Here is a 15,468-nt window from a genome sequence, read left to right on the forward strand (position 1 = left end):
ATCACACCTCAGCTCCACACTGCACCAAAGGCCACCTCTTCTGTCAGCAGGAAGGTGACAACACGCTCACGCTGACCCTGGTTATCCTCCCACATTTTCATTATATGGGACATGGTGGGGGTTTTTATGAGATTCTACCACGGGCTGTTTTTCAAATTTATTTAATTCATCCATCATGCTCTGAAGCCATTTGCTTTTTTATATTGGACAGATGTAATGAGATTTTGGACACTAAAAAATGTTTTTATTAAAAGTTATGACCCTGAGCTAGTTGGTAGGGGCTCTGCCATAAATCCCTAGGAGTGTGTGAATTTATAAAGGATGTAGCGATATAACCTTAACCTTTTAGGCCACGCCATACATTACAGGATCACTAAGACTAATACTGTCTCCCCACCTCTCCCCACCTCTGGCCAAATACTAATAATAGTAATAATTTATGTGGTTATTTGATGTGGCAGTTTTTCCTCTTTTTGTAGCCACAGTTGAGTCATGGTGAGCCAGTGCCTCGTGGAAACAGGTGGTTGGTGGTTGGCCTGAAAGCCCTGCCGTAGTGGACGGGGGCACATTGGTTCTCTTGCTCTGCTCTGCATCCTATAACTGGGGATAAGGGATATAATAGTCACATTTTCTACAGACCGGGTGAAAGTGATTTCTGGCAAATGAGCAGTATTATGGGGCTATGGGTGATAGTTTCTCCACTCCTCCTTTGCCAACACGAAGCTGTCCTCCAAATTAGGAAATGATGCAATCATTCCTGTTCATGCATAATAACTCCATTTTAATGTCCATTTTAGCAGATTTATATTAATGTTAATCTACTTGGAAATCATCCAAATTAGCTTGTACATACAGACCAAAACATGGTCATTAAAATATGTGTGTACGTTAGATATAGATATATATTACCTACAATATGTAATACAAACTATAAAATAGAAAGTTTACCAAACAGATGTGGCCTGCTGCCAGCTACTTTGAAAGCATGCATTTGTTCATGTATTTGTGAGCACTGCTATGTGCCAGCTGCTCTGTGAGCTGCCGGGGATTCAGTAATGAAGGCTGCAGGGTCCCAGAAAATCCTGGGGAGGATTTTCAGCTCAGAGGATCAAGGAATGCTTCATGGAGGAGGTGGCTTTTTAGCTGATTTAGAGGAGTTTGGTGAGCACTGCACTTGCAGAGGTGAGAGGATGAGCATTTCAAGCAGAGAGGACGACCTGAACAAAGGTATGTACAAAACTAGCTGTGCACAGGCTACTCCAGACAGTAAAGTCTGGCCAAAGCATATGATAACAAATTTCCCCTTCTAAAAGAAAAATCTCAAGTGTAAACATCATGCTCTTATCTACAGCCACTGCTGATGTCTGTGACTGCAGGGTAATGTCTGTAATTGCAGGAAGATGGACATTAAACTTACAAAGTCACCACAGCTGCATTTCCTAATCAGACCCATGTTTTATCATCTGCTTCTGCTGGAAACATATTCCAGGATTTTCACAGACAACCAAGACCGTGGGAGTGTGAATCGTAGATACCATCATCATTAAACTCATAAATCCATGTCATTTGTGTGTCATTCACCTCATCCTCATCCATCATCCCGTTTCAGAATGGCCCTTCGTTTGAGGATTTTGAGGAGCGATTTGCTGCAGCCACCCCGGTAAGAGTGAGAGGAGAGGGCTCTGTCTGGTTAACTGTTTCATGTCACTGTGCCATCGTTCATTTCATACTCATCCGTCGTGCCTTGTGGTTACAGAATAGAAACCTGCCTGTGGACTTTGATGAGATTTTTGAGGCAACAGAGGTAAGACCTTGAGGTTCTTGTTAAACAGGGTTGTTCTGCTCATTCTCATGCCTTCCATACTATCCTCATGCTGCTCGGATGAATGGTGAGCTCTCTGCTCCAGTCCATGCCCGTTCTGATATTCCCAGGAAGGCAATCGGTGGCCCTGCCATGTGAGTGTGTATGTACATATGTGTGTGGGTGTGGGTGGATGAGAGTCTGGTTGGAGAAGAGGTGACTCCCTATCTTTTCATTTGACAGATATTTTCCAAGCCTCTAACATATCCCAGGCATTCTGATGGATGCCAGAGATGCGGTACGACACAGCCCCTGCCCTGAGGAAGCTCGTAGTAATAACATAGTGCAACATTGCATGGGATAAGATGCAACAGGATTGCCTCACCTAGCCTAGCAGAGTGCAGTATAACAAGATATAGTAGGAATTCAGATGCGTAAACAGTATGTGCCAAGTACACCCCTGGGATTAATAAAAGAGACAAGACTGCTATTCAGTCAGCATACCCTGGTATGGATGTGCCGGTTGCAGCCCATGTTCAAATTATTGATGCCAGGACAATGACTGTTATCACCCCTGAATACAGGGTGCTGGGAAGCCTCAAGGTCAAGGGTCCTCAACCTTGGCAGCAAATTAGAATCACTAGGAGAGCTTTCCAAGTTCTGGTGACGAGGCTATACCTCACACCAATTAATTCAGAATTTTTAGGGGTAAGAACAAGGCACCAGTATTTTTTCCCCACGTGATTTCAGTGTGCATCCAAGGTTGGGAACCACTGATCTGGGAGGATCATGGGCAATGGGATGGGGGACGAACTGAGTTCGAAAACACTTCCCAGAAGGAAGAAACAAACAAAAAATCTTCTACTGTGTGTCCTGAAGGATGGGTGGGAATGGTAGTGGGGGAAGGAACAAGTATTCTTGGTAGGAGGAGGAGCATGTGCAAAGGCCCTGAGGTGGCCTCTTCTTTCATAACCCCTTGTGCTATTCTCCTCCATAACACTGCATTGAATTGTGTCGGTAGGTCTGTCTTTCCATAAAACAGCCAGCTCGTGACAATAGGAACAGGAGTGTGCCTTACTCGTCTCTGTCCTCTGCTCTTGGCACAGTAGCTGATGCACAGTGGGACCTTCAGAATCTCTCTCTCTAGGAAGGGCCTGGGGGTGTAGTTGAAAGAATGACCAGGGGACTAATCTTGAACCAGATATTACTGGGAAACCATCACTTGTTCACATCAAAGAATGGTGGGGGAGGGGGCAGGCCTGATGGAGTTACTGAGGGGCTACCCCCTGAATATCTAAGGTACTTCTTACCTCCGTCACTGGCCTTGGCAGCTTCCGGTGTCACTCTTCTTATCCCTAAAAATGCCCATGGGCCTAAAGAAGGGGCAAAATCTGCCATCTCCAGTTCTACCTCTCCCTACTTGAAGACATTTGAAATGCCAGTGGTGGAATGGCCTTTCTCTGTGGTGAGTTGGCATCTCGAGCTGACATTCCAAATGACTTAAGTCATGGCAGACCTCTTAGGAACCCTGGCTCCTGGTTAGAGAATATCATAGAGCCAGAATTCCACCATTTAGCAAAGCTAACATGGGTTTGGTAAAGTGATAGATAGATAAACAAGATGTTGGTGGGTGTGTGGGTCAGTCCATCCTAGCTGCTTTTAGCTGACTGATCATAGGCAAGTCATTTGACCTCGGCCTCGGTTAGCCACCTGTAAAATATATGGAGTGACAGCCATGCCCGTGCTGCCAACTTTGTGGGGCTTGATGAGTATCAGGCGCGATGATAAGCTATTTGAAAATGTATTGCAAACTATAAAGTGTTTTGCAAATGTGAATTGTTAGTTTTATTCTCTTGGGGCCCTTAAAATGATTTATTAGGACAATATGATCAAATGGAACATGGTTTATTAGGTTACAAATAAAAGCACTGGGGTTAACCTGGGGAGGAGGCCTGTGAAAATAGCTACTATTCCAGACTCTCAATCACATATGGTTATTAGTATTATTTTTAATTTTATGGCCCAAGAATCCTCTTTTTCTATAAAATTTAATTAACTCAAAAGTTCTATTTAAACAGCAAGTCCAATGGAATGAAATAACAATCTATGTTTTATGCCTCTGCATGTTTTTCTCGTTTAATCCTTGAGTGAAAATCATCTGGCAAAAGGAAAGTCTATATCTCAAGAATGAAGGTTATTTTAAAAGTTGTGCTTAAGGAGAAAATTAGCCAATAAATTATATTTATGATGTTAGTAAAAGCATGCCATGAGTTCAACACATTTGAAATGTAAATTGTGCGACTTAATTATTAACTTCATTTTAATATTTTCCTAACACTGAAAATGGTTGTGGGCCATTTTAAAAGCGTCTGGTTCCAATCCCGAGGAAGCCCAGAAGCTTCGTTTGCATTGATTAAATAGAATTATTCCTTTTATGAATTTTGGAGAGGGTCTAAAGGACTGGCATAGTTCCACCAAGTAATATAAAATACTGCTAGCATGCTAAAGATACCTTACCATAGAGAAGCATTTCAAGTCCAGCCAGATGTGGGAGAGCCCCTGCCTGCTGGCCACCCCGTCCCCGTGGGCTGCTGGACTGTTGTCCTAAGAGAGAGAATCAAGTTAGTTAAGAGTTGGTGGAAAAGACTGTGAAATGCACATAAGTCCCACTGCAACCTTGCCCCCGTCCACCCTGACAGCCTCCTCCGTCCTCCCTTTGTGTTGGTAACACCACTGCTTCCATTCCCACCTGTCCACACCGTTCCAGACTCCTGGTCCCCTTCCAGTGCTCCCACAGTACCCCAAAGAGTCCTCTGTTGATATTCTTGATGCATTGCCTTAAAATTATCTGCATCTATGGATTGGATTGTCAAACCCACCAGGCCATAAACTCCCTACAGGCTGGGTCTTGGCATTTCTCATTATGATGCTCCCAGTGCATAGAACAGTGCCCAGCACCCAACAGTTCTTCAATGTTAATGGAAAAAATATCATGTAGTTGGGAAGGAAATTAATACTTTCAGGGCCTTACTATGTGCTGGGCATGATTATTCTATCTGCAAGTTCAATGGGAAGGAAGAAATGAAAGTGAGTTAACAAGGCTAAGCTACTTTCCATTCAGCAAAAAGAGGCTTTCGTGCGTTTTTAACCAGGCTTAACCAAACTTCAAAGAAAGTGCTGCTGTTAATATCATCAATAAATCTGCAGAGGAGATATTATCATCTCCACTGTCCAGGTAAGGGCACTGCAGCTCTAAGGAGGTACAGATAGATATTGGAAGTGGTAGAACCCAAATACATCCCCAGGTGTGGCAACTTGCCCGGAGCCTGAAGCTCACTCACTTGTCGTAGGAAAGAACTTTCCTTTCATCGTGTGATTCCTGGAGGTCCAGCCATGACTTGGTTGGATCAGAGTTTGAGTGCAGGGGGCCTGCACAGTAGGGCAGTGGGACTCTCCCTGTCCCTTCTGTTAAGTGGTGTTTTTAGGTTTCCCCAATTCAAAGCTATCACTTAAGATCTGAAGATGAGGGAAAAGTGTTTTTCCCCCATGGGCAGGTTTGCACAAAGCATGCAATTGCATACTTTTCGTAATTCAGTCAAGCCATAAGCTCCCTGCAGTCTCTGGAGCTGGCAGTGTATGCAGATTAATTTCTAAGTGTATCTTAAGGGTTTCCTTAGCCGCTGTGACTGGTCTTGCTCAGACAGTCCTGTATGATGGATGGGGAGAGAGATGATGCAGTGTCTGCCGTGATGGAGTTCCTGGAGTGATTAATAGTGTATACGCTGGGCTGTTTTGGATGCCCTTCCTGGTATTAAATGTTTTCTTTTCCTCCAATTACATTTTTTTATCCTAAGGATGGACTCTTTCAGAGACTGCCATGTGACTGCATTCTCTATATTAAGAAAATTCAAATCCTGGCCTGGGTGACCTTGATGTCACCTTTATGAGACTCGGTTTATTCATCTGCAGAGATGGGCGTGGCGACCCCCCTCTCGGGGTTGGCGTTACTGGGAGCCCTGACTGAGCAGTGACCGTGAAGTCATGGCTTGATGTACTTGCACGTGGAAGGTGTCTCGTATGTGTGGGTGCACTTACGCAGAAAACCCAGTGATGAGATAGCTTCCCGCCTTTCCTCCTGGGGGAGAGAGACAGTGCTGGCATCCGATGGTAAATAAGTGTGCAGCAGTGTTATCATTGCTTATGGGAGGTAGCTAAACCAAGCCTGGATAAACAGCCAGACACAATGGAGCAGTAACTGATTCTGGCCGCATTCAAGATGCTGCCTTTGGGATCACGAGGTACAGCAGTGACCAACCCAGTGTGTGGTTTGTTAGTCATGATGAAAAAGAGAAATGCTTATCCCCGTATCAGACTGTTTGTTAAGCAGTGCCCAGCAGCATTAGCTTTCCTTGTGGTTATGTGATTGTCTTTTTGTCTTTCCAGGCTGTGACCCAATTAGAACTTTTTGGGGACATGTCCACCCCCCCTGATATAACCTCTCCCCCCGTAAGTATGCACCACCCTCTGATCCCTGTCACCCTTCCCTTTCTGTCCTTACCCCACACGCGGCCAGAGTATGGGCTTTGGGTGGAAGAGGCCTGCTGGTGGATTTCAACTCGGGGGCTCTTTTAAGCTGTGTGACTTGGGTGAGCTAACTAGGAATTCTGACTTTTAATGTTCTCTGCTAGTATAAAAAAAGGAATTATGATACATGCCTCTGTTTTGAGAAATAAGCGAGATCATGCATTCAGCAATTGCAGGACCTTGCCCAGGCGCTTGCTGTCCTGCTGGGCTCTGAGAAGAGACTTGAATGAGATGTGGCTCCTGCCTACACGGAGCTCACGTGGTCTTGTTGGGAATATGGGCAAGAAGCTCAACGGGACAGCACACATGCTGGGGCATCTGCCAATACCTATCCCGAGCCCGGCACAGCGTAGATGATCAGCTCAGGAAAGGAAGCATCTGCCCCTGTGCCCCCTCTGCCCTTCCCTCTCTCCTTCTTTGCTTCCTCTCTCTGTCCCCCGTTTTGTGTCCTCCCTCCCTTCCAACCTGCCTTTAGCTTGGCAGACTGTGACCTGGGCCTCGCTGAGCTTCTTGAGAAGCTCTGGATTCCCAGCCACAGCTTCACCCAGGGCATCTCGGTCAAGGCTTGCGAGAGGGCAGAGATTGCAGGGGGCTCTAATTTGAAAATGAAATGAAGAAAACAATTAAAACCGAAGCAAAATAGAATCCCAGTTCTGGATGCATCCCAAAGCAACCCTGCAGCCACTACAAAGAAAAGTACCGAGATGGCCCCTCCATGCCTCCCTGCCCATTCCCAGAGGTGGTCAGAGCGCAGTCAGCTGCAGCTGTACCAGCTGAAGCGTCTGGGAGGGGACAGCTCCTGTGGGCACTGCACAGTTGTGCGAACCACGGGATGGGGCTATGGTTCATTGGCAAGATGTGCCTCACAGAGAAAAGGCTTGACCTCACCACTGAGGACAGATGGCATGAGACCCTGCTGCCCACAGCTGCTGCGGGGGGACCTAGGCATAGCTGCCCTGCTCCCAACACCTGATGTTCAGAGCAGCCTTGAGGGACGGGCTACAGCTTCTGTCCCCAGGGAAGCCGGACAGCCCTAGTAATTTGCATTCTCTCCTGCACCCTGGTGATAACAGCTTTACCCTGGGAACTCACAGTTGCAGAACTGCAGGGCTGTGCAGCTAGAAAGAGCTGGAGAGATCTTCTAACCTTGTCCCCTTCATTTTACAGATGAGCAAACTGAGTCCCAGAGAGGATGCATGACTCACCCAAGGTCACACAGGGCAAAAGAGAACAGCACTGACTGTGTTTAAAAGTGCTTAACGCAGCAGCTCATGGCTGTGTTTCTGGCCCTGAACCCCAGCACAGTCCAAATGGGTATTTAATAATCCTCAGAACAATGCCATTCGTCCCGCAAGCTGCTAGTCTAAAAATGGCCTTGTCTAATTGCCATGGTTTCAGGATTAATTGCTTGCCCCAGCCTATTCCAAGGAGGGAAAAAAAAAAAAAGGATATTATGGCATTGAATAGACTTACACTCTGTAGGCAAAAGCCTGTTGTACACGGGTATGGATGTTAAAAAGATGATGCATATAGGACCCCCACCTTCCCCTCCCATTCATGCACAGAGCCTTCTGGAATTCTAGCATGAGCCAGGCACTGCAGAGTTTTCAGCTGTGCAGGCATTGTGTTTTGTTGTCTTCTTGAAAATATTTACATCTTTTTGCAAATGAAGATTTGGGCAAAATTCTGGGAGGCCCCAGGCTACAAAGATCAGTGCTCCACTTGCTAAGCTTCATTTGCTCATTAGTCAACAACTGTTTATTCACTGCGTATCAAGTGACAGGCCCTGAGCTGGGCACACAGTAGGTCTTGAGTGAGTGTATTTCAATTTGAATTGACTGCTTCTAATGACTGAAAGCCAGCTATTGTGGAAAATTTGATAGCCTAAAAACAACCTCCCAGGGGGTAGGGGCTCAAACTAAATCTTTATGATACTGGCCATTGTTTGCTGAGCACCTACTATGTGCCTATGCGTGGTGCTAAATAATTTAAGCAATATAAAATATAATCATTAAAATACGTGATTTCGCTTAATCTTCACAGCAGCTCTGGAGGTATCATTTCCCCCATTTTATAGAGAAAGTCTATGTAACAAGCCCCTAGTCTGCACATCACATAAGTAGCCTGGACCGTGGCCTCCTTCTACAGCCCCTCCCCACTTAATTCCTGCACCTGGTGCCTTGTGTCATTAATGACTGCAGAACCAGGTCTCATGTGTCCTCTGCCTCTCTCTCTCTGGCAGACTCCTGCAACTCCAGGTGATGCCTTTATCCCATCTTCATCTCAGACACTTCCGGCGAGTGCAGACGTGTTTGGCTCTGTACCTTTCGGCACTGCTGCTGTACCCTCAGGTAAGCCCTCTGCCACCCATTTCCCTTCCTTCAGCCTCCATGCATGGAGAGAGAGAAAGGGTTTACTGAACCAGCTGCCAAATTATGCCAGAACACCTGTGGAGCCGCCATTCCCTCCTGCGACTCTTCGAGTGACATTGAGAAGCTGCCATCTGGTGGGGTGGGGGAGGTAGGGTCCAAAGCTGCGGTCTGCTGCTGGCTGGAATTCAGTGGGGTCTTTCGCCTGGAGGGTTCAGGATTCCAGGTTACTCGGGAGTGTAGCTTTGGGGAGCATGGCCTACAACAGCCATGCAGATCCGTTTCCTCCCATGCACCTCAGCCAGGAGGAGAGAAAGCGGTGAGCAGGGGAGGAGATGGAGTCAGCTCTCCACAGACGTCTTGAGACCCGCTGGGTAGAAGGGATCTGCCTCATTTGGTGCGGACTTGAGGAAGAGGAGGTTCCCCAGACAAGGGGGGAAAACCCTGTGGGATGAGAGCAAACTGCTAACAGTGAATTGGGAGGGTGACAGGACTCTTAGTGATTTGAAAGTATTTGTTCTGTGTTTCAGATATTCTTTAAAATGTAAATACTACTTTTACAACAGGGACAAAATGTATATAGTTACAGCACTGCAAGTGAATTACAGATAGGTGGGGCCCAGGGATCTTACCTTGTTTCCATGGCATTGGGCGCTCCGTGTACCCGGGCTACTCTATTTGGAAAGAACCAAAGGTAGTATTTGTTCTGTTTTTCACATACATGTGAGCCTTAAAGAGTTTTGTGTTTTCCTTTAACTACATATTTGAAATCTGTGGCTTTATCTTTCTCAACTTTATTCTCATAAATGGCAAATGGAGTTTGAACATTTTACAATACAAATCTTCCTGCCTTTTCTTCTATAAATAATTACTTCTAATTGCATAGTGTTAGAAGCAAATTCTTGCCACCAAATATAAATCTTGCTTTTTATTTAAAGTAAATTAAAAATTCATACCCTGTTCTAAAATAGTTACAGCTATTCCTCATGAACCAAGGAATCATCCTGAACTTCTAGAAGCAACAAATGTTGGTGGCCACTGACTCTAACTCTGTGGTCCCCAAGCCCCGGGCTGTGGCCCGGTACAGTCTGTGGCCTGTTAGGAAATGGGCCAGGCATCACCGCCTGAGCTCCATGTCATACCTGCCCCACCCCCCGACCCCCAGTCCATGGAAAAATTGTCTTCCATGAAACTGGTCCCTGGTGCCAAAAAGTTTGGGGACCCCTGATCTAACTTATAGTTTAGACTGTGCAGGTAGTCTAGGAATGTATTCAATTGCTAAGCTTCTCAATCTAATCTGTTTTACCTGCCTCTAAAATGGGATAGTGTCCATGACTAATTTTCTTTACCTGAAGTAGGTATTAAAATCTCCTTGGGAATGGTGTGATAGAATATGTCATTTTAAGTAAGAATAACGGTTTTCCATCAGGAATTCACCACTCTCCTATGCTTTAGTCTTGTTCAAAATACCCACGCTTTGTCCCCACTGTTTCATCTGTAAAGATCATGGGAACTTAAGGCCCACACTGACTGATTTGCAACCATGTTCATTCCACAGTATTCACTGGGTGCCTACTGTGTGCCACGTCCTGTTCTAGGTGCTTGAGGTGTGTCACTGAATGCAGCAGGCAGAGAACTTACCGGCTATCAGCGAGACAGGAAAATAAGTAACTTGTGTAGTATGTGAGGAAACAGTAAGTAGCTTGGACAAAAGGAAATGCAGAGCAGAGCAGGGTGTGGAGCACCAGAGGGCAGGCGGGGGCCAGGTGCAAGTGCGGGCTGTGGTCAGGAGAGGCTCTGGCCAGGCGAGGAGCGAGCAGACTGGAGGGAGGGGCAGGAAGTCACAGCAGACGTCAGAGTTCAGGGTTTTCAGGCCGAGGAATGACCCAGCCCTCGTCTCCACCCCTTCTCTATAAACAAGAAGATGGAACTAGATGCAATTTCGCATCTCTCTCAGCTCTAACTTTTCATTCAAAGCACCCTGAGGACCTTCCCGGGCCAGGCCCAGCTCTGCTCTGGGCCTTCTTCCAAGCCTGTGCCAGATTAGGGGCTTGAAAGACCCGGGTTTTATTCCTGCTGCTTATCCAGCCCCGTTACAAATGGTAGACAAGCCACTTTCACACATCCAGATTTGCTTTCCTCAGCTGTTAAAAAAAAAAAAATGGATAGATTACCTCCAAGATTTCAAATTTCAGAATGTGAGTCTAAAATTAATTTCAATTAGCATAGTTTTGCTTTCTTACTCTACCAAGGATAACAAAAGTAGGCTTCAGTTGGTGTTAAACCATGTGCCCTTTTCCTCCTTTAACTGGTCTTAAAAATCTCTGCAGCTGTTGAATCTCCATCTCTGTATCACTAATTGTCCAGCCAGTGAGAGTCAGGGAAATGAACCGGAGCGTGCAGTACGATGGGTAGGCTGCCTGCTGGGGGCTTTGGGATTTAACGGGCTGAGTTTGAATCCTGATTCAGCCATTTATCTATGAGCTTTGGACTCTTGGGCAAATTACTTAACCTGTCAGAGCCAGAGTTTCTCCATCTTTATAACTGGGTAGAAAATAGTACTTACCTTGCAACAATATCATGAGAATTAAATGAGAAAATAAAGTGCCTTGAAAAATGCTGGCACATCATAGATACTTGTAGAAAATGCTGCTATTATTATTATTTTATTATTCTGATTTCTAAAGTAGAAGAAAATATGTCCTATCCTACCTATTTTTTTTCTTTATTTTCCATTTTTTTAAATGCATGTAATAAAGCTCAGGTCTTCGGTCTCTTGACAGCTCGTGGCAGAGTAGCCTGGGTGGCCTGGAGAATCTACTATGTGTAAATACAGGCTCTGCTACCAACCAGCTGCATAGTATTCAGCCAAATCTCTTCTAGGCCTCAGGGAACTTGCCTATGAAGTGGGGATGATCACAATTCTACCTCGTAGAGCTGTGCTGAGGATTGCGTTAGTAAATCCATTCAGTAAGACATTTGTAAGGGTATCTGGCAGTGTTTGCATAAGTAAGCACTCAGTAGACGGTAGCTACGCAGTTCATCAGTAGCCCCAGATCTGCTGCTCATACACTGTGCTGCTGTGTCAAGTCTTCCCCTCACGGAGCTGCAAGTTCTCACGCACACATTAAAGAGAGAGCAATCATGGCACCCTCAGAGGCTTGCTGCAAGCATCAGCTTCACAAAAATGTCAGCTCCACTAGGGTAAGATTATTTTTTTTTTAACTGTCTTGTTCTTTGTTGCAGCTCCAGAGGCTGGAACAGTGATTGGCACGTAGTAGGGATATTTTTGAATGAATGAATCAATCAAACGAGAGATGATATGGACAAGAGCTACCATACAAGTTTTATATACATGTTGGAGGCGTCCTGTAGTTTTCACTGTTTTTCTTCTATTTTAGTCCAGTTTTTGTTTTCTTTTTTTCAAATAAGAGGGGTATCCCCAGGTGCCAGCATCTGGTTATAAATGACAGTTTTCATCACTAAAAAAAAAAAAAAAATCTAACTGCAAGGCAGCAATGCAGGTGTTCCCTTTCACCTCGCAGCCAGGGGATGTATGATTGATCTGAACGCCGTGGCGTCAACAGATGCTCCTCGGCACCTCCTCCCTCTACTGCAGAACATTAATAGCAAACAGTTAATAAGCTGTTAAGTGGCTGCAGTGGCAGCCACCAGACAGCTCTCTGTGTCCGGTGCAACCGCAGTCCTGCCACTGAGGTGCCCCTTCAGGCATGCACAGGCCGCATGGTCAGAGACTTCGCTCACAGGCTAGGGAGAGCCCAGGCTGCAGGGACCTCCTAGGCACAGGGAGTGAGACCTGCAAGCTCTCAAACATGACACCCAATTACCCTGTGCTACCTTCTTTTCCTTTTGAATATTGTACTTTGGTCTGGAGCAGATGGCATGAAGCCAGCGAGACATGCTAATAGCTCTCTCCAGAAAAGTGTGCACAGCCCATCTGTTAGTGCCTTGTGAAAAAAAAAAAAAAAATGATGGGAGGGGAAAGAAAACCTGCCACCAACAGTATAATCATCAGAGATCACAGCACTTATGGATCTTGGAGTTTAATTGTACTCTTGGAAGAATGCAGCAAAGGCATTGATTTCTCTGACTTATTCACCTTGGGGTAGGGCCTTGCTGGGGCCCAGGCATCTACGGAGCTGCTGATGTGTGCCAAAACCAGTGCTAGGCAGAGGGGAGAGAGAGAAAATCAAGAGTTTTTACCAGCAGGTGCTTTCTAGTCTCGTGAGGGAAGACAGAATAAGCAGGCAATTACAAAGCAGTGTGACAAGTGTCATGCTAGAGATGAGCACAGGAGACTGTGGAGGCCCAGAGAAGGACCAGTGGAGCCCATAGAGCAGGGAAAGCATCCAGCAGAGGTGATGGTAAACTGAGTCCCAAAGAGCAAATAAGGTCCAGCCACGTGAAGAAGCAGGAGGTGGCTTTCCAGGCAGATGGCGCAGCAGAGACAAGAGATGGCAGGTTGGGTGTTATTGTTAGCAACTTCTGGAGGCCACGGTGCCAGTGAGGGTGCCAGTTGCAGATGGTGATAGGGAGGTGGGAGGGGCTGACCCCCAAGCGCATGCGAGCCAAGCTGAGGCATCTGAGCCTTATGCTCAAGACTAGGAAGCAGCATATTTGCATGTTAAAGCAGTCCTCAGTGTCAATGAGGAGGGTGGAATGGAAGCAAAGCGAAGGATAGGCCGGTGGAGAGTGAAGCCACCCACCATTCACCAAAGTGGCCATCAGGATGGGTGGTTGAAAGATACGTGGATCGGTTTCCACCTGTCAGAGCCAGGGACTCCTTCTTATCACAACTATTTTCATTGTCCCCTTTAATATTTTGAAATGCCTAGATGACATAGCCTACCTACACAGTTTTTAACAAATTAATATGATGCTCTGAGCCATATCAATATAAATCAGAAAATAAGGAAAACAGAGTTGCAGGATCCTCCACCTGTTGATGGATTAGTCACTACATTGTTCTGTGATAGACAAGGCAAGGTAAGCAAGTTTCAGGTATGAAGTATCAGTCCAGTGCCTCCTCACCCCTCTTTTTTCGGAGCAGGTGGGCTAAGTCTGTGGTCCCCAACCTCTGGGCTGATGACCGGTACCGGTCTGCGGCCTGTTAGGAACTGGGCCACACAGCAGGAGGTGAGTGGTGGGCGAGCAAGCAAAGCTTCATCTGTGTTTACAGCTGCTCCCCATCACTCCCCATCCCCCCCAACCCTGGTCCATGGAAAAATTGTCTTCCATGAAACTGGTCCCTGGTGCCCAAAGGTTGGGACTGCTGGCTAAGTGATCTGTCAATATATTCTCTATGTTGTTTGTTGACATGGCTGCCTTTTTCCATAAACGCATATAATATTGCTGGATTATTCAGCAAGAGCCCATGTGTCCTGTCTGTGCCCCTTCTGAGCCTCCTCTCAGGGCAGCAGGGCATGGGGGACAGTCTACATACCTTGCAAGGAAATGGCCAGGCCTTGAATGTCGGCTCTAGCCCTCATCATCATCAGTCAGTTGAAGGCAGGCGAGTCTGTGACTAGAGCTTGGAGTGAGACACCCTCCACCCCATTTCTCTGGGCTCACCAGAGTCACTGAGATGACCCATGGTGTGATCAGTGCCACAGTGTCCACGCATCATCCCCTTGGAGTTGCTGGGATACTCTGTATCCATTCCTCCTTTTTTCCTGGTCTCACTGCACTGCACCTGCAAGTTCCTACTGACAGCCGTGCAGATGCTTGTTTTGAGAGGCCAGGCAAAGCTAGCTCCTCTGTTCTCTGTCTGGACTGGTAACTTGTCTCTCAGGCTCAACTGCACATGCAGGTGGTCACCGTGCACCTTGAAACACATGGAAGTTTCCTGCGGGCCTGCAGCGTGCTCAAACATTTCATGCTAGGCAAGATCCATCAACTGCAAAGATCAGAAATTGGTCTTGGCCATCTGAGTGAAGCAGTGTGTGGCACAAAGGAAAGAACACTGGCTTTAGGGACAGATAACCTCAGTTTGTTCCTGATCGTACCTCATGCAACCTGTGTGACCCTAAGCAAGTTGCTTTTCTTCTCTGAATACCAATTTCCTCATCCCTAAAATGGAAGTAATAATACCTACCCTGCAGGGATTTTGTAAAGGTGTAAAACCTAATAGTGTACCTGGCATGTTGTAGGCATTTAATAATAAATAGGCATTGGAACGATTATTATTGTAACAAATGTCACCTGTGCTCCTGGTAAAATGTATATATCTTGCCTGAAAAGGACAATAAAGTAAACAAGTATCATGGTAATATATGTAAGTACATGCCCTGCGGTTTTATAGTGCCCAACCTGTACCACTATACGGGGTGCCCCTGAGTGGACAATAACCTTCATTTTTTTTAATTCTCTAAAATCAGAATAATAACAATGCAGAAGTAATGCATAATAAAATCTCTAGCTACCATGTATTACATGTTTGTTATATACCAAGCAAGGTATTAAGAACTCTGTAGGTTCTGTCTGATCCAAATCATGCTATTAATAGTAGCTAACATTTACTAAATATTCACTCTATGTCAAGTGCAGTACTCTACACCTTAAATGTGTAACCTCAATCTTCAAACCAACCCAATGAAACAAGTTATTATTTTGTGCCCATTTTACAGATAGAGCCATGGAGAGGTTAAGAGGGACTCCCCAAATTATGTAGATAAGAAGTGGCAGTTCGAGTTT

General features: G+C 45.8%; 1 protein-coding gene across 8 annotated transcripts in view; it reads left to right on the forward strand.

Annotated features, from left to right (window-relative positions):
- DAB1 (DAB adaptor protein 1) overlaps positions 1-15,468 on the forward strand; it is a 394,543-nt gene that overhangs the window by 358,609 nt on the left and 20,466 nt on the right. For 5 of the 8 annotated variants that reach the window (XM_045546433.1, XM_045546434.1, XM_045546435.1 and 2 more), the window contains exons 10-11: positions 6,245-6,307; positions 8,628-8,736. In XM_045546433.1, coding sequence (XP_045402389.1) covers positions 6,245-6,307; positions 8,628-8,736 — 172 coding nt within the window. Of the gene's footprint in view, positions 1-1,609; positions 1,661-1,756; positions 1,805-6,244; positions 6,308-8,627; positions 8,737-15,468 lie in introns of all 8 variants that reach the window. The other 3 variants (XM_045546431.1, XM_045546436.1, XM_045546438.1) reach the window with 1 other exon arrangement.

The sequence above is a fragment of the Lemur catta genome, chromosome 3, assembly GCF_020740605.2.
Source record: "Lemur catta isolate mLemCat1 chromosome 3, mLemCat1.pri, whole genome shotgun sequence".
Lineage (NCBI taxonomy): Eukaryota > Metazoa > Chordata > Mammalia > Primates > Lemuridae > Lemur > Lemur catta.